This window comes from Podarcis liolepis (genome assembly GCF_965112155.1).
Source record: "Podarcis liolepis genome assembly, chromosome: 1".
Taxonomy (NCBI): Eukaryota; Metazoa; Chordata; class Lepidosauria; order Squamata; family Lacertidae; genus Podarcis; species Podarcis liolepis.
In genome coordinates this window covers 69612963-69636069 of record NC_139554.1, presented here as the reverse complement: position 1 = coordinate 69636069, position 23107 = coordinate 69612963, and the positions used below count along the sequence as shown (strand labels likewise).

General features: G+C 38.6%; 1 protein-coding gene across 29 annotated transcripts in view; it reads right to left on the bottom strand.

Annotated features, from left to right (window-relative positions):
• STK33 (serine/threonine kinase 33) overlaps positions 1 to 23107 on the bottom strand; it is a 57835-nt gene that overhangs the window by 30326 nt on the left and 4402 nt on the right. For 3 of the 29 annotated variants that reach the window (XM_083477708.1, XM_083477697.1, XM_083477724.1), the window contains exons 2-8: positions 13351 to 13414; positions 10176 to 10263; positions 7850 to 7900; positions 7076 to 7390; positions 3078 to 3200; positions 1572 to 1685; positions 231 to 335 (exon numbers count right to left, since the gene is read on the bottom strand). In XM_083477708.1, coding sequence (XP_083333834.1) covers positions 231 to 335; positions 1572 to 1685; positions 3078 to 3200; positions 7076 to 7390; positions 7850 to 7891 — 699 coding nt within the window. In that variant the 5' untranslated portion in view covers positions 7892 to 7900; positions 10176 to 10263; positions 13351 to 13414. Of the gene's footprint in view, positions 1 to 230; positions 336 to 1571; positions 1686 to 3077; positions 3201 to 7075; positions 7391 to 7849; positions 7901 to 10175; positions 10264 to 10357; positions 10446 to 13350; positions 13415 to 15820; positions 15844 to 23107 lie in introns of those variants that run through there. The other 26 variants (XM_083477699.1, XM_083477698.1, XM_083477704.1 and 23 more) reach the window with 17 other exon arrangements.

The following is a 23107-nucleotide window of genomic DNA, read 5'->3' as shown; positions in this document are numbered from 1 at the left end:
TTCCCTGATAAACAGCTTCTTTAAAGGTCTTTTACTCCTAGTGGGACTATATCAGAGCACCACTGGGTGGCTTGGGAGCTTCAGCACCCTCTCCCCCTCTATAAAGCCCCATTTCCACTTTATAGGAACTGAACGGCAACACAATTCTAACACAACCATCTGTCATCATCACACGTGGTTTGCACCTTTGGGTTAACTGCATTATAGGATTTCTATTGATAATGTCTTACCTTGGGAGTCTCAAACACCTGTTCAAGATGTATTATATGCTCATGGTTTACTGTTTTTAGGATGCTCACTTCCCTTTCAAGTAGTTTTACTGCAGAACTCCCCGCCTTTAAGAGTGAGAGAAACACATTTCTTGCGGCAGCTTCAAAGTCAGGTTCCATAGCCTTAGTCCTGTCAAACACCCCTACCAGAACTTCATGAGACAAACACATAAAAAACTAAACCAAGCCAAGGTAGGCATGGTTGTTACATTCATAAGAGGAATGATAAAAGTATCCCAATATTTGCAATAAGATACAGACAGGTAAGTGAAGAGAGAGCAAGAGGTATGACACACATGAGTTGCAAGATACACAGAAAAATAAGCCTATAAACCATCTGAAACCATCAGAGGCACAAGGAGTACCAAGAATAAAAGGCTCTATATTACTCCAATTAGATGTTACTTGTCCTAATCTTTTTGAGACTTGTGGAAGAGACCAATATAATTTTTCATTTTTTTAATGTATTCAATAAAATCCCACCGACTCACAGGCCTTTTTATGTATGGTATTTTAATAGATATGTAGTTTTTACCTGCTCTTTTAAATACATTAGAACTAGTGTTATTTTGTTTTTAATTGGACTTAGCTCACCCTGGAACTGTATGTTGAGGTGTGGACTAAAAGTGCTCCAAATACATACATACATAAATAAATATCCCCATGCAGCCTTGACCCTCTGCTCAGGCTTGAAATGCCAACAAGTACAGACAGGAGGCTGAATTGAGATATGGAAGGAATGTGCAAGCCTTCCATTCCCCTAATGGCCTAGTGATATGCCACAGCCTTCTCACCAAGAAGGAAGAGGAGGGTAGAAACAGGAGTCTCTTGTGCCCGATAGCATTCCCTCTGTGGTTGGGTGATGAACCGGTGCAGGATAGGATCATGCACTACGTAACTCAATAATTACAAAATTGATTCTGCAAATTTATCCAAATACGATTCCTGGAATTAAAATTTTCAGAACATACTAGGCAGTTCGAAACCACTTATTTCATTTGAACCATTTGTTTGAAAATGGTTGCATTATTATTATTATTATTATTATTATTATTATTATTATTATTATATTTGTATATCACCCTTTATCCATAGGTCTCAGAGTTGTTCACGATATTATGTCTCATGCTTTCTGAGAAATGAAAGTTGAAGAAAACTGATGACAACATGAAAGTCAACATATTCACCATTTGCAATGTGAATTTGGGGCACATAAATGTATTGTGGTGATTAATTTGTAATAAATAATATTATCATTGTCTGAAAAATAAAAACTTATTCTCCAATACAATTAAAGCCTACCTTTTCCCGGTTCACTTTCTTGATTGCCCACTTCATGCCTGTTTCTTTGTCTGTTACTTCAATCACCACACCAAAGCTGCCTTGTCCTAATTTCCTTCCAAATGAATAAATTTGCTGCAGTAATAAGGAGAAGAAGAAGAATAAAATTAACAAGTCGAATGTTACAGAGGAACACTCAGTAAGGACTCATCCAGACTTGGTCTTGCCCTACCACTTTCCCCTAGGGAAACCCAATCTTTACTGCTGAATTGGACCAAACGCCAGCTGGGCTTTCTGCGGATTGACATTTGCTGTGATTCATTGGTAAAGAGCAGGTTTTCTCAGGGAAATCTGTGGGATAAGGGCAAAATTGCTCACTTTCTAGATACAGGTTCACCTGTGCTTTCTAGGCACAGGTAAAGTGAAAGTGTGGATGGGCCCCTAAGTTATGTTAATAGTCAAATATATGAGAAAAACATCCTCAAGACTGATGAATTTCACTAAATATTCAAATCCTTATTACTGAGGAAAACTGAGTTTTGCAGGACATCAAAAAACCAGATTGTGATGACAGGGGCAGTGGGCTGACAGCAATGGAGTGTGCTTTGCACTTGAAAAAGAAGGCACTCACAAAACAAATGTTCTAGGATGCTTTCAGGAAAATATACGGGTCTTCCATTTTATACCGTGGGGCGAAAGAATCCTAACTTTACATACTTGCTGATGGTGACTGATCAGGAAAGGGATATTGGGGGTGTGGTGGATAGGACAATGAAAATATCAGCCTAATTTGCATGCCAGGGGATCATTAGGAAAGAATAAAAAACTAACCTGCCCATATCATAATACTTTATACAAATATATGGTGTGGCTGCACACAGCGCACAGTTTTGGCCACCACCGATTGCAAAGAATATTGTAGAACTGGAAAAGTTGCACACGAGGCCATTATGCGTCATCACTATGGTGGCTGAGCTGTGCCTCTGAGCTCTCTGTTCTCCTACTTTCAATGCCCGCTGGGTTCTGGGAGAGGGGAGATCTGGAATGCTTCCTAAAGACACTGAGTCCGTCAGCTGTCTCTCCCCTGGTGGTTCCTCTTCCTCCTCCTCCTGTCGCATTATTTCCCAGCTTTTCCCCTCATCTGCCTCTGAGCTGTGACCTCCCTCAAACCTCTGTTGTAATTCTGAACTGTCTCCTCCTTCTCTGGAAGGGTCTGGCTGGGGAGGCGGTCTCCACCATTCCTCCTCTGCCCAGTCTCTGACATCCAGCCTGATGAAGAGTGTTGAGAAACTTGAAAGCTTGCTTTTGACATTGGGATTGCTGTATTACAGAGGGTTGGACTTCATGACCCTTTGGATCCCAATCTGCAGTTCTGTGATTCTATGACATTATGTCAGTCAGGATGGTCCTTATACAGGCATTACCACTCTCCCACCCATGGACCAACGCAGCTATTTACACAGCTATTTTTGCCATCTTCTAATTAAAAATTGTACCAAGAGTCTGGAGGAATGCACAGCTACGAACCTGAATTGCTGCTCCATCTTCTATTCGCGTGTGAGGAACTTTGAAATCTGTATTACTGCCACGAATGCCTGGGGTGGTAATGAGCATTTTCCTCTGAGAGTCTGTTAGTTCTGACTTTGGCATCTTTAGGGACATAAAAAGAGAAGCATGAAATTAAAATACAAACCATTGTTTTAAAAGGCTATATGCTATTTTATGTACCTTCCGGCACATGCAGTAAGTTATATGTAAGTTATTACAAGAAAACGAGAAAATATATGAAGTGGGACGAGACCTAGAAAAGGTGAACTTATTGGATTTCAAAACAACAGATCGCAAAACAATCAAAATGTATGATGGAGCAGGAGGCAGCCAATGTAGTAGCTGTTGTTGAACTTCAACTCACCTCAGCCCCATCCAGTATGGCCAATTGTAATGGATAGTGGGAACTGAAGTCCAGTAACACTTGGAAGTCACCACATTGGCTAACCCTGTGTCGGAGTATGAATAAGTGGAAAGAAAGAGAGTCTAAAGACACCTTATATAAAAATATGTATTCCTTTTTCCTTTCTGATGCATTTGATCTATTTCAACAAGGAGTTCCAACGTAATTTAAGCTTGCATTGCTTTTTTATGTTCAACTTCAGTTCTAGGAAATGCTTGCTGAAAAGCAAGTCTCACTCACAGAATCCAGATTCTGCAGCATGTCTCCCAATAAGCCTCTCTATTTCCTTGTTTTCTACAAGAGGACTAGTATGTCTAGGCAGCAGGTGAGCAGTTACCCCCATGTACCCCCAGCTGAAAGAGCAAAAGCCACCCTGAACAGCACCATCCTGCATTGATAGCTGATAACACACCAGCTATGGTCCCAAAAGGATTCATTCCCTAAGGGTGATGCACATGCTTTGCAGGGGAAGGTCCATGGCTCAGTGGTGGAGCATACGCTTTTCATGTCAAAGGTTCCGGGTTCCATCCCTGGTATTTTTAGGGAGGGCTGGGAAGGATCCCTGCCTGAAACCCAGAGAGGCATTGCTAGCCAGTGTCAAGAATATTGAGCTAGATGGACTGAAGGTCTGGCTTGTTAAAAGTCAGTTTCCTATGTTCTATGTACTTATAGTCAATCCAAAACCCCATATTCAATACAAGTCTCAAGACTGGGAAGAAACTTAATCTGAGTCCTGGAGAAGCTACTGCCAATCACAGTAAAGAGACAGTACTGAGCTAGATGAACTAATAATCCAATTCAATTTTTGTTTTTTTATTCCAAAATATTTATATAGCAGTATGGCACCCTCAAACCAGAAATAGCAAAGTCAATGCACAATAAAACTTTTTTTCATAAAGCAGGTTCATATATTCATATTCTAATAGAAACATAGAATTGTAGAGTTGGAAGGGACCGTGTTAAAATAAAATAGGGCAATCTGATTCACGCTGCACCTATATAAGCCAACCAAGCAGAAGCGCCTAATGGCTGCTTTTAAAAAATCCTTTTTAAACTGATACTGGACAATATATATAAGGAATTCCACTAAATAAACATTAGTGGAAATGTATTTGTATTTACAACTGTAAATGCTACTGGTGTTAGACAGCCTGAATAAAGAATCTAGAATTACTAGGGTTTTAAAAAATTCCTAATGCCTAATACTTTTTTTTTTATCAAGCAGAGTAAAAGATTATTCTTTTTGTGTGAATCAGCCAACTGGGATATGCTAACAAAAAATGACACTGCATTAAGTGCTTGCATTAAGTTAATCAATTAGATACTAAATTAATGAAGTAGCTAATGTTGGAAAAAAGACAAGTAAATGTATAACTAAGAGAATAAAATGATGCTAAAATTATTTGTGCTAATATAATATCCATCTTACACTAAAAAAGTAAATCTATAACAATAATGGATTTCATATATGGCAATTTTAAAGTTAATGGTCCTGCTTTTCAAAACATCCTATGCATTCTACTGACCATCCGAGATGTAAAACTCAGTTTCCAATAGTAAAATGAAGTAATTCTTTTTGATTATACTATATGACATAAAAAGTATAATCATAGGTTACTATATTATCTTTTTATATCAGATGTAAATCACTCATGGTATGTTCAAACAAAGTTTATCTGAGATTGTTCAAAGTTTTCATCCCGCTTTTTAAGAGCACTACTTTAAGGAGGCCAATTTGTGTTAATTGACCAAATTATGGGTAATCCTCTGGAGTTTCAATCTTAAGTGCTTTCCCATCCCATTTGTTTTGAATGTATATTTATTTCAGGGGATTTTTTTGCAACAAAAGCTTTTAAAGATTTGTGCTCTACAAGTTTCAAATACTTGTGTTCTCAAATAAATGCAGTACACAGCACTGGACTGAAAACAAAAGAAAATGTCCTTTGTACATATTTTCTATAAAAAACATCAGGGGAATAATAGAAATTTAGGTCAATCACCACTTCTGCTTAATTTCTCCACACAATTATTGTAACTTTTGAAGATTGTGAGATTAAATCTGAGCTATTATTTCAAAGAAAATCAAATGATTCAACATTTCTACATTCTCAACATCAGCTGAAACTGATCTCATGATGTCACCCCAGTTGTTGCAAGGGGGACTTGTTTCATCTCTCTGCTGTCACTGATCAAAGTACCATGCCTATTAGGTTTTAAAAGACAAAGGTTAGGGAGCTTGTGTTTCAGAGGTGAGGGACCAGCAGAAAGGGCTTCTGGGAATAGTGGGTGCTTTTTCTGACGCCCTCAAATTGGCCTGAGCAGGGTGTGGGAGGGATCAAAGAATAAGTCAGTTTAAGGCAGCCTTTCTCAACCTGTGAGTCCCCAGATGTTGTTGAACTACAATTCCCATCACCCCTAGCTAGCAAGCCCAGAGCTCAGGGATGATAAGCGTTATAGTCCAACAACATCTGGGGACCCACAAGTTGAGAACCGCTGGTCTAAGGCAAGTTCTGGACAGCTCACTCATCCTTAGCAGTCACCAGAACACTTGTAGGTTTTTCTCTGTGGAGCTACCAGACAGGCTCCTGCACCTTTGCAAGATGACAGGCAGGCAGCTGCTTAAATAGGTAAAGGCATATCCAACATGTAGAAGAAGCCACGGTGAGCGTAACACCTGCAACTCTTCTGCCTGTTGTTATGCAGTTTTCAATGGCAACAAAGCCCAGCTGGGACAAAAGGCTGGCAATCCCACCTGCCTTTGCTTCAGATGCTATTCCATATGTCATGCCGTTCAATAAAAAGATTTCATACAGCTGCCCATTTCTTTGTTACTGGGAGTTAGCGGATAGGGATCTCTTCTCCCATCCTAGTTCAATCTCACTTCAGGATGAGAGTCTTAACTGGGAGGGGTGCCAATGCTTTTTCTACTACTGGGATTTAAGTTCAGTGAGCCCTCCATTCAAAGCAGGCAGCCTCTCTGAACACACAAGTGAAACAGGTACTACTGTAAAGGAGTCCATCAACTGGCAGGGGGAGGGGGAGGAACAAGGCATATACGATCAATAACTTAGCAGAGCTAGCCAAGAAAAACAGCACAGGAAGATGGAGCAGAGGTCCATTAAGAAACAAGTAATTTGCCCATCCAGCACCCAACTGGCTTGGTCAGCACTTTGTCAGGTGTGTCTGCACAAGCTTAAGCTTCCTATCCCTGTCTGAGTATAAGCCTAGGACTTTCTCCAAGCAAGACGTCTACTGTTTCATAGGGCTAGAGTTTCTTATGTGTCCTATTTGGTCCTGCCACATATGGTTGGAATTGTACATGGTCACCTGGAGGGTGGCAAATGCTCCACGTCTTCTGCCTGTTTCTGTGGCTGAGTGGGTAAGCAGCTTTCCTGGAGGGGAGTGTTTTATAGGTTTGAATCCTGTTATTTTCCTATTTTGCCTGACGTTACTATCACTGGCCAGGTTTCACAAAGGCATTTCACAAAAGGGAAAGTTATCTGAACATACACTGGGGTGGTGGAAGGATGGTGGAACAGGAAGAAAATAAAATCTTTGAAGTTAGTATCCTTACATTTGCTAAATAAGATGTTTGTTTCTTTGACAAGGTGTCTTCGGGATCCGAACATTCACTCACTGAAGTAGCTGGTGAATCTGAGTTCTCTACTACTGCTTGTTCTGGGCTCATGGTGCCATTATTGCAACGGGGGCAAAAAAGCACAACATTGCTTGGTTCAAATGATGTGCAACACTCTGTACATTTTGCAGTTGTATTTTCCTGACTGAGATCAGCCATCTGTTTGGTCGTGTAGATCCTGCTGTGCAAATTAAACAGTAGCACAAAGATTGGCACCTCAGTGTCCACTGTTGAAGGAAGCAAAACAAAAAGCTGAGAAAAGGAATTGGAAGGTCACAGTTAGTGGACTGGTGGTATTAAAATGTTTTATGACTAGCAATGGCTTCAAGCAATGACAGTACTGTAATACAGACCTCTGATCTCTCTCTCTATACACACGTATGTGTGTGTACACACACACATACACACATTTTTAAACAGCGTTTCTGTGCGCTGCTCTGGTTTCGCCAGAAGCGGCTTAGTCATGCTGACCACATGACCCGGAAAACTGTCTGCAGACAAACGTCGGCTCCCTCGGCCAGTAAAGTGAGATGAGCACAACAACCCCAGAGTCGTTCACAACTGGACTTAACTGTCAGGGGTCCTTTACCTTTTTTAATCAGGAGAAATTATTTATCTTGATGATTTCAGCTTACAAAAGGGGAATATATAATGCTACATTTTTTATGTTGTAATATTAGAAGGAATATTATGTACAACCTAAAATCTTACCTCAAAAAGTGAGGACCATGTTGAAATAGGTAGCACTGTCATGGAAGGGAGCTGGAGTAAGAATGGATAGAAAGAAACCACTGAAATCTACAGACTAAGTTCAATCTGCCTACTATTCATAAACTAAAAGACACACACACACCCCAAAAAACCATACAGAAACAGCATGCTAGAATGTTCTGTTGTTTGTTATTAGTTACTTTATCATTCTGGGCTGGATTCAACTAACTGGACTTTCCCTAGCATAACAAGGTTTTCCCTCCTGTCTTGCCTCCTGCACCTGCACCCCAAATTGGCTCAGTGGGAATGGGAAAACCCCCAGAAACGTTCATAGAGGAGAGAGGCGGGGTTGTTCGGTGCTTGTGCTGACAGAACATTTGTAAAAGCACAACACTGAATTCTTCCATGTTTATATTCTCAGCTGTAGAATAAAAATTGAAAACATAAAACAAAACCTATTATGGTAGAGAGGTAAATGTGTATTCAGCTAGCTTGAATGAATTGACAGGGCTTCAGGTATGTGGTAGGATGTTGGACTAGATAAGCCTTTGGATCCTATCTTATTGCTTGACCCTTAAAAGAAGAGCCTTTGCTCTCTAATGTTCTTTATATTCCTCACTGGGTATATTCCCCCAGATCCAACAACTTCTGAGATATGTCTACTCCACCTCCGAGATTGCTACCTGCCAACCTATCTACGATGGTGGTGGCACAGCCATCTTATGCCACTTCAACTGTGAAATGTGTAGGCTGAAGCCAATACAAACATAATCAGGATAGCTCTGATCTGTGTCATTGCCGAGCTGCCCCCTGCAGTCCCCATTGCCACTTGGAGCTCTGGATTCCATGCCAGAAGCACACCAGGGCAGCATAATTAATATGGCAGAATGGTGAGCATGCAGTCCAGAGCTCCAATCAAAGCTGCCCCTTCAGCCCTGTTGGCTACTGCCATGGGCATGCCAGGAATCAGGTGGGCCCAGCATCTCACATGTTGGCAGTGGGTCTAACATGGGTCTTGGTTTTGCACATCTCTAAAAATTAATGAGCTGGGCTTGTTCCAATGTTTGCTATGAGACTAGAAGAAAAGGGTTTAAAATTTTGACGTTAAATATATGACAGGAAAGACCAACTGGCAAGCCCGGGACCAAATCATTTTACAGCACCCTCTACAGCCCAACCAAATTCTAAGCATGGTGTCATGAAAGGCTGGTCTACAGTTTCAGCTGTAAGGAAAAGGAAAATAGATTCCATTCCCAAGAAACAGTGACTCCACACATACTCTCTCTTTTGGATTTTGTAGGTAATGTCCTGGCTAAACCTTGAGCACATGGGTTCTATAATTGTGATAGCCTAAGTATTGCAATGCACCTAATTTATTATGGAGCTTGACTACTCATGAGAAAGTCAGTTGCTAGTTAATAGACACTTCCTACCACCAGGTGATTAGGAGAATGGCATGGTCCCCAACAACGCAGAAGTCAGCCATCCCTGACATATAGCAGCAATATCAATGAGCTTAATGGTCAACCATGCAAAGTGCAAGTGTGATTTACCCACCACATGGATACTGAAGAATAATTAACCTAAAGAATCTCTTGTACGCTTTTAGTGTTAGCCAAGCATATCAAATTTATAGCTAGCTTCCTAATCTCTTTTTATGCAGAGAGCCAGAGTACCTTTTAAAGCATTCCTAAAATATCAAAGAAGAACAGAAGTTATCTAAACAAATGCAGGATAAATAATTATAATCCCTTCTGGACAGACCAAAGCTTGTAATAATCAAAGCAAAAGGTGTGTAAAGTCCTTACAGGTGAAACGGACCCTTTACATTTTGACCAGAATGCTATAGGAAGCTCATGTGCAATTTTGCCATGTTATTAAAGTCTAAAACCAATAGCTAGATAATTAAACGAAAAACAAAACAATACTATGTAACTGTATCCAAACATGTCATCTCTGCTTAACATACACAAAACTTTTATTACTTCCAACTCTACAATTCTATGATTCTATGATTATCCTTTTATGTTTCTAAGAGTACATTCACAAGCAATAAACACAACTGGGTCTGCCATCTCACCTATGTACTTTGTGATGTGTCGCATTCAAATATCTGAAGGTGCTAACTCAAGTTTATCAATATTTCAGCCATGCCTTTATAGATCAAAATCAATCACTGTCAAAATTGTCTAAATGGAAATAGGTTACATTTGCTTAACCACATTATATATGCCTAGTAGCATCTCAAAGCAAATATACATGAAGTAAATGCTTCCCTGCTACTATTTTATTTTAATTTTTGTACTGCCAAAGTGTATCAACTCACTGAGTTATTATTCTAGTTACTCTGCTGAAGGTCACTGTGAAGTTTTCTTCCCAATAAAATCAAATTTTGCACCATGGCAATACAGACTCTGTAAGAAGAAACCAAAAGATTTTTTTGAATAGCAAAACATGAACTTGTATAAATTTGCACAACCTTAGCCATGTTCCCTGCAAAGAGTTTACCTTGTGGGTGGAATTTGGAGGTTCGGATTGGGATCAGGATGATGCAGACTGCGGAGGGACAGGGAAGGTACTGAAATTCTGGAGGTACCTTGGAAAGAGAAGCCATAAAGGGGGGAAGCATCTCTGGCAGCATATTTGGGGCAAGTGAGAAAACCAGAAAGTGATTTGCAAGATCTTAAGTCTGTTTTCCCCATCAAATACTTTCAAGGTTTGCAATGAATACGAACAATAGGTACTTGATCTTCTGGGGCAGTGACAGCCACTGAGTTAGAGGCTGCTGAATCCCGCTGTTCCCTGTAGTTCCTACACACTGGCACAAATCTGTTCTGGAGAGCTGGGGGAAGGCTTTTCAGAAGACAATTTACAGGGCAATATCCAACGAGATTTTTCCTTCTACATAAAAAATTCCCACTTACACACCAAAACTCCCTGCGCATGAGAAACCCATATCCTCCTCAAATTTGATCTGCAGGGTAGGAAAAAAACCACAGAACAGATTTAGGGGCCATGAAGGGGGAAGAGAGGGGGTGAAATCCTTGTGTTTATGGAATTAGTTCTTTTCATACCACCTACAAAATCCTGACAAACTGAAACGTTCTATAGCGAAGTAAGAACTTAATAGCTCCATTTATAAAGTGAAAAATTAATGGAAAAGCAAAGTCAATAAAACATACTGTTAATACTCTTTCATTTAAGCTCCTGCACAGCAAAATTTAGCAGAATTTGAAACAGTTTCCTGCTCAAAGGATAATTATCAAACTGCTTTCTACTCCTCTTTTAATTATAGTATTGATGTATTGAATGATGTTTTTATGGTAGTTGGAAAGAGTTTATGTTTTGAAAGGCAGTGCATATATAAATCCCCAAAATAATTAAATAATAAAACTGTAAAGAGCATGCAAGTTTTAGTGGTTGAACATGTTTGGGAACCAGTAGACATGCTCAGAAGTGTTAGGGTTAACTGGAAAATACCTTTAATAAACTAAAAAGAAAAAAGAAAATGCACTTTTAGCATAGCAGTGTTGAAGTACAATATATGATGGATTTAAAAAATGAAAAGGTGAACAAGAACTCAGGCTGACTAGGAAGAAAAAGTAAAGCAGCATGCACATTTGAGCACTGCAATGACCTTGAATACTCATCACAAAATGGAGGCAAATATCTGACAATTTTAGCAGGTGGTCAGAGGGAAAGACTATTTGAATAGCTTCCAGAAAAAGAAAATCTGACCATATTTTCTTTCACCTAGTGATGTTCCAGTACCTTATAGTGGATAATATTTTTCTTAAATGAACAGAATTCTGTGCTTATATGATATAAATTCTGGAGTAATCCTACTGAAGCCAATACCGTTACTCTAAGTTTAAAAAATCTGGTTCAGTGTGATTAAAATCAATAGAGCACATCGTTTGATGATACTACTTCTCAAGAAAAGGCTATAAGCTTCAGGCATGCTATTATTTGATTACACAATTTCATTGACAGGTTGAAAGGCTTAAAAGGCAACTGAGATATGTGGAGGATTTCATTTTCACAGGAAGAGGATTCATTTCCTCATTTGAAAGGACATCACCATGTCATTTCCTCAAAGTTTAAAAAAAAAATCTGTCCTTTGTTGTAAGACACATGACAAGAAAATTCCTTTTCTAATCTCAAAAAAGCAGATTTCTTGCCAGTTATGATTGGATTTTTTTTCTACAGTGCACAGCATCATTTTAAAAATATGAATTATAACTCTGATATTGTTCTATGCATGTATTTGAAGGAAGACTAATGTTTTTTTATTTTATGCATTTGTTTATTTTTTCTCCATCCTCTCTGGGTCAATTTATGTTTCTGTTGTTGAGTCCTCCAAGGGGCATAGGTCTACCTATAGTGTTCCCTACTTGATATCAACACCTTGCATCCTTCAGCAGGGCAAAATTTAAAGCAAAGTAAATAAATGATTTTGTTTCTGGTAGAATGACTGATGACAGGACAGGAATATACAAACAAGGGAATTCTGCAACCTGTCATATATAGGAAGCTTACTGCCTACATAACCTGTTTTCACAGGTCCACAACTGTCTATAACATTTATGAAATGAGGGGTCAATAGATCCTACAAAATATATTTTCAAGAGAAGTCACAACCTACACCTAAACAAAGATAAGAATTATTATTTTTTTACAACAACAAAAAAGACACTCCATCAGTAGTTGGGGCTACCCTGCCACATAGTATGATTACCCTCCAAGGCCTTCTGCTTCTCTTCCAGACATAGCTGTCATATCACCAACTCCAGCGAAATCCCCATCTAGGTCAGCAAACTACTGCTTCCATAAAAACAAGTCTGGACTGCTTTACGGAGTTAGTGCACTGGAGTCTAACAACAGAGAACAGTGCAAGAAACATCTTCCCCACTGAGAGGGAATGATGTGCAGTCTGACTCTTGCTATAGTAACATTACAGCCTAGATGTTCCTTGCTTATCTGACTGACTTACACTCCATTCTGGTCACCTAATATCTGATCCTTTGAACTGACTGATATTAAACCTGAAAGAAGCACTGTAGTCATCGCCTTCTTGTTCTTCATTGATACATGACTGGCCCATTAATACCTGCCAGCCAAAAAATATTATCTCCCCAACTACTGCATAGCTTCATGGTAGCTGTTCATCTTTCTTACTTCTGCCTACTTATTATCTAGACTGACTAAGTAATTGCTTAGCCTAAATATGACGAGTTAGTGAGTGTGCAACATTGCAGTGCAATGCATACTGTAGTCATGCAGTGTGGTAAATACTGTCTTTTATCACATTTCAGTATCTACTATGAGTGGTACATGGTAGAACTCTGCTGCTTTGTGATGGGTATATAGCACTGCAGCGTAAGAAATGCACATTTAGATGCATGTATGTGTTTTTTCTAAAAGAGAAACCTATTGTGTTTTTCTACGAACCTAGCATTTGAAAATGAAATTGATTATTAACAAAAAATAATAATTCTTACCTGATACACTCACATTTGATTGGTCGCACAAAACACCACTGTAACTTCAAAATGTTCCCATTCCCTATATTTAAAAAAGGAATGAATATTTTACTTGCTATTTATACTTGCTGTTCCAAAATAATAAGCCTAGAAAGTATATGGGGGGGGGGGGCGATCAACCTTATATCAGAGCAGCACAAGTCTAATCAGGTTTTCAGCGGCTGGAAACCAAGGTTTTATAATCAGTGGGGCATAACTGGAAGTGAAAAAAATCCATAAGCAGAGACCCAAGGAGAGTGGGGGCAAATTAATGTTTAATTGCACATGAGAGCATCCTATTGTCAAGGACAACAAGGGCCAAGTCTGTACAAGTAAAGGTAATTATTTAACTAGTCAAGCCGCTAACTAATGCTTCATACTGCTATGAACACTAATCTCACACACAGACATAGAACACAGCTGGAACTGAAAAAACATTATTAGCCAATGAGAAAAATAAAACACATGAGGTGGCTTCATCAGATATTTAGTATTATCCATATTACTGAGTGCAGCTACCACTCATACCTAGGTATTACATATGGTTTATCTAAAATATTGTAATTATTTAAAATAAATTATTTAATAATTTTTCAAATATATTTTTCCATGTTATCTTCTTTTTTTAACAAAAATGCTTGCTTAATTACCAACATATATTCACCATACATTAAAGTAGACGGCTGTAATGGATAGCATCATAGAAGATATTAAGAAAAACAAGTGAAAACAAATATATACGTAGATGCTTAACCGGACTAATTGGATGCTCTCTCTGTGGTTTAAGTACATCATAGGACATGATAATTTACTTAAAAATATGACCATCACATTGGTCTCATCGACTGGTTTTCACAGATTATGCTGATAACATTGTGATGTTCTTATTGTAAAGAAGTTTTGGACAAGTTTAGTTAAAGATTTGCTTTACCCCATACATGCCCACTCAATAAATAAATAAAAACATGAAGTACATTTAACACTGCCCTTTCTCATGGTAAATATTATACATAAAAGCACCCTGGGTCAGTATATGCCTATTCAATTACCTCCACAAAGTTATATACTATACTATCAAGGGGCCAGGGAGGTGCGAAAGTGTGGTCCTCTGTTGCATTGAAAGCCTCTTTCTTTCTTTCTTTCTTTCTTTCTTTCTTTCTTTCTTTCTTTCTTCCTTCCTTCCTTCCTTCCTTCCTTCCTTCCTTTCTTTCTTTCTTTCTTTCGTTATACCAGCTCCTGGTTGGCAAAACTGAGAGGCTTAGGGATTGGCCCTTTAGGGGAAGGATCCATGGGACTTAGCCTCTGCCACCCCACCTCAAAACAAACTAATCTGTTTCTATCCTTTCAGCTGTCTACCATCAGAATAAGAACCACCAACTGTAGTTTTCTGCCCACTTTGGTGGAGCTGGGACAAAAGCCAGTGGAGGAAAACTCTACACACCATCCTAACTCTCTCCATCAGAGAGTAAGGACTGCAGCCTACATCTGTGAGGTATATTTCACATACCTATTTTATATATTCCAGAGAGATGCCAGTATATGCTGTATGGAAAGTATGTTCCCTGTTCAAATCCACTACACTGCATTCTCTATTCAATCTCTATTAAAATCTCTTATACGTTGCTGTGAGGCTGTAGCCTTTTACTTTCCAAAAAAAATAATTACATAAGAAAAGGAAAGATTGCCACAAATTATTAAAATCATATAATTCAGCATGGCTGCTCACCACCATCAGTTGTCGCCAATTTTTGTTCACTTTTTATTGTGTTGAATATTAATTCAAATATGGTATTACATACACTAATGAAAGGACAAATGCTTCTTATCTACTCCCTCTGTGCAGGACTGTTAAAGCCATCTTTTGTATCTTGCCTTAGTAATAAAATGCTGATTTATAGTGTTTGCTTTATCTGTTGAAGTAAGATAATGGAGGAGCTATTGCCCAAGTAGATTTTCATTTCATCTGGCGTAAGATACAAATCCCCACCTTCGCATATCTTGAACCTGCTACTCCTAAAACATAGGTATAGGAATAATGCACTCCAGTGCACAAAGAAAAAAAAGTATCAAGAAAAACCTGCTTGCTATCAAAGCAAACACTGCTACTGTTATGTGATTCACAAAAATAATTTCTCAGAAACTCAACAGCTCTTAAAATCTAAGACAGAAACCAAATACAGACTGTGCACTTAGGTCACCTGCCAATGCTCTTCTTTGAACATTCCACTGATGCAAGGAAGGCAGGTGGCAACTAGAGAGAGGGCAGTTTTGGTTGTGGTACTCCTCCCCCAGAAATACGCACATGGCACGTATTATGCTATCTTTTTTGTGCCAGGTCTTTTATTCTCCCTGGTTGTTGTTTTTTTTAAACCCCCCCCCAAAAAAAAGACTTTTACAAAAACTTTATTGTTTTTATTTTATCCAGTTCTGCTGCTTTTAAATCACTTACCTGCTTTGCACCACTTGGCAAATGCTGTCTTTGTGAGGCTGCACAAGCATACAGACTTCTGGAGAAGAGCTTGTAGTCACTTTGCCCATCTCTGGTCCTTTTTTGCTCCTCTGCCATACTGAGCTAGGACAAGGTTTGGCTTAGTGGGTTGTACAAACCAATGTTACTTTATTATTGATTTTTTTAAAATAAAATAAAATAAAATTGGTTTGTAATGCTGTTTTTAATCCTGTAAACTTCCCTCAATCTTAAAATGAAGGGCTTTATAGAACCCTAATGATGATAATATCAATAATAATAATCATGAAATAAAATAGGAGAGGTGGCAATCTCGCTTTTGTCCCTGAAAATCACATACAGTACTCAATTCAAAGGGCAAAAGGGGAATTCCTCAACTGCAGTTGCATCATAGCAGTCTAACTGTAGACACCCTCATCACATACTATGGCCAGGGTTTACAGACAGCTCCTATATTTACATACTTAGTGCAGTTTCATGTACACTCCATGCCTCTCTGCTTCCTGCCTCCTCCACATCTGCACCCACCCACACTCCTCAATCTGACCACTGCATCTTCAGCCTTAAGTACTATGATCCAGAGCATGCACTCATGATCCAATTCCATCAACTGCAGCAGATTTAAATCCACATTTTGGGGAAATCCACAGATACCTGTTTTCAATAGCAGGTGTCAAATTATCTGTGCTCCTCACACATGACATACTCATCCAGGAAGTCCACCCTCCTAATTTGAGAAATATTCTCAGGCAGCAGCAGACTTTGGTACACAATGTCCAGCCTAGAAAGAAACCCAAAAGTTTCCTAGCACCTTATAAATGAACTAATAGTTTTTGTACACAACAACCTTCCTCATCAGATAATGACATAGGCAGAGCTGGTGTTGGAGACAAAAAACTGTACAGATATACATGGATTTGGAGTTAGCAGAAGAAACTGCACCACTCCATCACGCTAACAATCTGAAATTAATGATATATATTCAAGTCAAAGGCTAAAACAAATTGAACAATGCTCATCTCGAAAACATGGAATGTACTACAGACTTTCTATTTTGTGTGCCTATGTAAGACAAGGAAGCTAACATTTCTTTGGGGGAGAAAGTTGAAGAAAACAGCACTCTCTAAAAGAGTATGTAAATCATGTAGATATCTAGTGTGAAAAATTCTCTATACTGCACTGTGTTATTCTCTCCTCAAAGGGAAATAAATCAAAGCTATTATCTTTGTAGTTTTATCAGGAATAAAGAAGGCAGACTGCTGACCTTTTTTATCCTCTGAACTTCAACAAAATTGTTTAACATTTATTTACAAGTCTGTCATATGATAAAGACAATACCTTCAATGAAGCTTCACTCAAAGACCAAGGGTGATATAGCTTATAGTTTAACACAACATTGCTGCAAGCAGAAAATTAAATGCTGAAAGGTACAAACTTGATAAGAAGTTTTTTAAAGGGGTTTTTCTTTAGGTGAACTTGGGAACTTATGCTCAAGGAAAAGTGCAGCTATAATAAAGATCAAGTGCTGAAGCATAAACTACAGTTGTCTAGTTTAGCTACCTGGAAGGTGCTTCAACCCTGAAATTAAAAACTGTAGCATAAACTAGTACATTTTTAAAAATTTGGGAAATGACTTTAAAAACCTATAGGAATAACTTTCAATGTTTACAATATTTTATTATCAGACCCAAATTAAAAGATCCAAATGGTACGTCTGTGTTTTCATTAATAAAGTTACCTAGCACTGTAGTTATTTCTTTTTTCCACGAGGTGGCACTTTTGTACTGTCATGAAAGGCTTGGTGATTTCTTTAATCAAGCCACATTCCTTCATCCTTTCCAAATTCATTTAAACTTTGTGGCATAAGAGAATGGGGAGTCTGTGTGCTGTATGGTTTGGCATCAAATCTTTAAACAATGGATTTTCAGTAAACCCCTGTCTCCACACACTCCTATAAGTCTCGCTGTTCTCTTAAGTTCCATTATTATGGCCTGTATTCCTCAGCTGATATTATTATTCATTTATTATTTAGTTATTTCGAAACCACACTTTCATAGAAAATATAACAAGGCATTGAACAGCTTATAAACACAGTACTGCAATAATAACAGTAAAAATGCCAATGACATATCAATGTAAAATGGTCAGGTAAAAAAATTGTATTTCAAAGGCCTGTCTGAACAACACAATTTTAAAAAGAGGTGACACCTGCCAAACCTCTACTGGCAAGGAGTTCCACAGGGCAGGAACTGCAAAACTAAAAGCTTGCCCCCTGGTAAAAGCCAGAGGACATAGAGGGGGCACCAAGAACTATCCCGTTTATGACCATGCATCACATTCAACAACAGAATTAGGAAGGTGCCCATGCACACACTAGGAGGAGTACAGTGGTACCTCGGGTTACATATGCTTCTGGTTACATACGCTTCAGGTTACAGACTCTGCTAACCCAGAAACAGTACCTCGGGTTAAGAACTTTGCTTCAGGATGAGAACAGAAATATTGCTCTGGCGGCGCAGCGGGAGGCCCCGTTAGCTAAAGTGATACTTCAGGTTAAGAACAGTTTCAGGTTAAGAACAGACCTCCAGAACGAATTAGGTTCTTAACCCGAGGTACCACTGTATAAACATTCTCTCACTTATGCACACACATTCCTAGAGCGCACATTCTCACATGCACACACACATGCAAGCATACAGACCGCACATACTACACTGACCCCCATCTCAGCGCAGGCTGAAAGACAAACCAGGTGCCCCAGGCTCCTTCAGGAGGAAGGTGGGACAAGAAAAGGAGGGAGGGAAGGAGGGCAGGGAGGGGTTGATGGACCACTAACAAAACTTCACAGAATTTATCCTGCCATGGATTCACCATAAACATAAACCTCTCTTCTTTGTAGCTTCTGTGACAAAGCATCTGCTAGACAATTTAACATACTCCCCAGGCAGTGTAAACTTGTTTCTCTCCTATGCAGGTCTGAGGGGGTTCTGCAATACCATTTTAGTCTCCTCAGGAGTAAATTATCCCACAAACAGTTACATTCATTAACAGAGCCTAAGAAAATGTGAGTAACCACTGTGCGTACTTCTATCTACATGAAAAATAATTATTTTAAAAATCCCATTCTTAGCACTTCCTGCACTGTGCTCTTCTGCCTTGGCAGTATTGCAAATGCTACCTGTAAAGGTCCCGTCCCCCGTCCCCCGTCCCCCGTCCCCCCCCCCCGCACCACCTTGAAGTGCTTTTCCTGGGCTTTCTTCTGTGCTGCTCTTGCATGAGGAATTTCCCCTTTTTAAAATGGTTGCAGCTACATCAGGCGTTTTATGGAAGAGCTTACATCCTCTACCCTGCCTCTGTGCCTAGCATAAGAAAGCAAAGTTCTGCTGTGGGGGGGGGGACTTATTTTGCAAAGATTCAGCAGGCTTGTAAATATCTGGACTTATTTTCAAGGCTGGTTTAGCACCTGACATTTTGCGAATAAGACCTTTGGAGGTCCTAGGCACTTGGTGCCCCCATATTTATCTAATTCAAAATTTTATTTTTTGAAATGAAACAAAACCTACAGAAAGCTGGAACGTAATGTTTATTTTTGTATACTTCCACTTTATTCATATTTGGGGGGAAAATTCTACTTTTTCTCATTGCAAAGTCTTTGATCAGATCCTTAGAACAAACCTTACATACGACGTATTCCTCCATACTTAGTAGAAATAATAAGACATACAGCCTACTTCGTTGCATAGTTGTTCTGTTGGGATTTTTAATATACTTCAACTGAGAAAATGAAGACTCAGCTGAGCAATTTGTGACCATTAATGCTAAAAATCTGGCAATGAATCTGTGGTGCCCCCTTCCCTTGATACCCTAAGCAAGTGCTTATTTTGCTTAATAGTTAATCCAGCCCTGGGTGGAAGTATTAAGTGTTTTCCTTAATTCTGTCATTTGTTTTTTCCACCAGATGGCACCTTAATACGATACAGTATCTGCTTTGTATAGTCACATTCAATTGGCATTTGTTTTTCAATACACTGTTTTGCATTTTAGTGGAGAAACATTAATGTGGTTTACACTTCAGAGTCACCTAAGTGTTCCATTCAAACATTATGTGAAAGAAAATGTTTCTTATCTATAGCTATCCTCAGCACATTATGTATATATATTAAATATACAGAAGTTATGTGCAATTTGATCTCTCTAAATCATCAGGAAATTACGTCCTTCATCATGGATGTTGGGAGGTACACGTTGCAAAATAAGTATGCGGGATAACTGCACAACAAAATTGCACTAGCTCTTCTCGTTCTACTTTTGAGTACATTTAAATTAAGTGATGCAGCTCTTCCCTTTCAGTTAATTTCCAAAGAGGTGATAATGGCAGTACATCATTTGCATCTCAGTTGTATCCATTAACCAGAATAACCTTTCTCCTTTTTGGTAAAATGTTTCCAAGCTCAAACCTACTGTATCCCACAACTCCCATTTGTGACACAGCTGACAAAAAAGAGATCGACAGCAATGATTTGAAATCTTTTTTTTAAAAAAATCCAGTTGCATGGGCTGGCACCAATATAGATGGGTCCCTGCTGAATGGAAGCCCTTTCTACCAATTTCTGATCTATTTTGCATACTACTGCCCTAACAAACTCTGCTGTAATATCCTACCAGCATCTTAGTTATCAATCCATACTACCTTGTTGCATTAGCTCATACCCGAAGCGTGATATCCTGGTTGTTATAGTGCACAAATTTTTGTGAACTGATTCTACTTTGTTGACTCAGAAGCTCGAAAGATCAGGACATAAATAACCCCATCACCATACAATCTGAGCACAACAAAGTATGTACTGTGTTCAGATAAAGGTGTAAAAGATCCTAAACAAGAGACTACAAAATATGATAAGATAAAGGGATAGAAATATTAACAGTGAAATTGTGAAATTGAGTCATTGTGATGATCACCACATTCATATTAACAAACTGCAGATAAAATCTTGTCCAGACAGCTCCACTGTTAAATGGAAACCGACAAAAGTTCACATAACAAAGAAGTTTGCTGTGCTCATGTTTACTGCAGGTCTTGGCTAGTTGCTAGGAGCACTGCTTTCAGTGGGATTTTTGCATTCTTGTCTAGTTCACTTCCTCAAGTGCTTGAACATTCCCATAATAAAATTGCTTTTAGACTGCCCTGTTCAACACACTACAGAGAACCCAATTTTGTCCAAGTCAGTGTAATGTATCCCTGTTTACATCATATCGTAAATGTAATGTTCTTTGGAGAAAGTTAGAAGGCTCTTATATCATATCTATGGTCTGGATATGCAGTCTGTACAACATAAAGATATGATTGTACAGGTGTGCAATTCCCCATTGGATACACTCCAACATTTCTCCAATGAAAATAGGAATATTCTAACATACGTAAGCTAGACTCATACAGGCTTTCTCATAGTGGGAACAAGGGGGGAACCTATATATATATATATATATATATATATATATATATATATATATATATATATATAGCCTCCCAACCACATTAATAAATATTGACATAAGTAACTAAGGAGCATATGATAGAAATCTACAAAATCATGCACAGTGTAGAGAAGGTGGGCTGGGGAGAAAGTATAGTACTTTTCTCTCTTTTCCATACCAGAACTCCAGCCAATGAAATTGAATCACAGAGGATTCTGTTTTACAGGTAGATCCAATAGGACTGTTCTTGTGTTAAGGGTGAAGGGTTGCAGCTGCAACAGTATAGAGAATGTCAGCTAAGAAGCAGGTTCCAAGCTAGAAAATATGAAAAAGTTAAGCACAGGGAGGACTAAGTTTCAAGGAGTACAATTGGCAGGTTTTTTCTAGGAGCAGTTCGTGAACCTAAGTAGTGCCAATTCAGTGGGGTAGCATTTCTGTTAATGGTGCAAATGGACAAAATTGTGCTACACTAAACTTACTGGTTTCACAGGGTAAAGAAAACCAGCTCCTATCCCCTTTTTGTATTTTTTTCTGGACAAGACGGCTGGCTTTTTCTCTCTCCTCCCTTACAAAAAAAACCAACTCCCACCATTCCTTCCTAATGTGTTTTAGCAAATTAATGATTTGTGAATCCTTGATTTAAAGCATCTATTTTACAGGCTGCCGTGAACATTCTTGAGGAGAGTGAATATGACTATCTATTGAAAATTAGATAACATAATTAGTTACTCATTTAGAAGCAGAGAGAAAATGAGTAATCATCATCTTAGTCTATTGCCCTTGTGTCTTATGGCCCAGTAGCCATAAGATGGCTTTTATTTCAACAACACAGAAGGGATTTTAAGAATTAGATTCATATAATTGAATACATTCATAGAATAAGGGTGATCTAATCAAATTTAATAAAGTAGTTGAAAATTCTGTCAGAAATCATGTAAAGTAGGAAACAAGGGTCAAGACTGTGCCTATGATGGGCAGTAAGCTTTGTTAGCACTTCTGGAGACATATCACAGTGTGCTGTTTTATAACAAGTGGCTATATTTTTTTCAGAAGTTATAGTTTGGTCTACAATAATAAAAACTAGTAAATACCACCAACACAGAGAACTTCCATGTTGCAAAAGTGTTCATTTCCATTAAATGATTAGAAGAATCAGTGGTGCGGCTGCCCACTAGACCTGGTAAGGATGCTAGGAGTTCATGGGGTGCAGCCAAGTTGTTTTGGTTTTCTCATCATCATCCTCCCTTGCTATTGTGGACACTTAAGGACACTTAAGAACTTTAATTTTACAAATAGCTTTTTAATTTAATTTTAATTTTGCCAGAATGTTTTTTTACCGTCACAACTCTGTAAAGTAAACCATTGTGCAACTTGAGCAAAACAACAAAAAGAACAATACTACTACCTTAACGGCTAACAAATTTATTATGGCCTAAGGTTTAAGGGACTGAAATCCACTTTTTTTGTAATTCATGCACGCTTAAGGAATAATGCATTTTGCTAGCCTCTAAAGTGCTACTTTAGAGCCCTTTAGAAACTACACTGCAGTTTCATTTCTGCTGTAAGCCATTGCTAGTTGTATAACATTTCTGAACAAATCAGATAAAAGCAGCAAGATGGTTTCATGTAAATGCTGAATAGCATGGGAGACAAGAACTCAGAATATTAAAAACCCCACAGAACTCAGAATATTAAAAGCCAGGGGGCTAAGCAGCAGTCTCCCAGCAACTTCTTCTGAAAGTTGCTCTCCAGATAGGAATGTAACCACTTCACAGCACAGCCTCTAATTCCCAA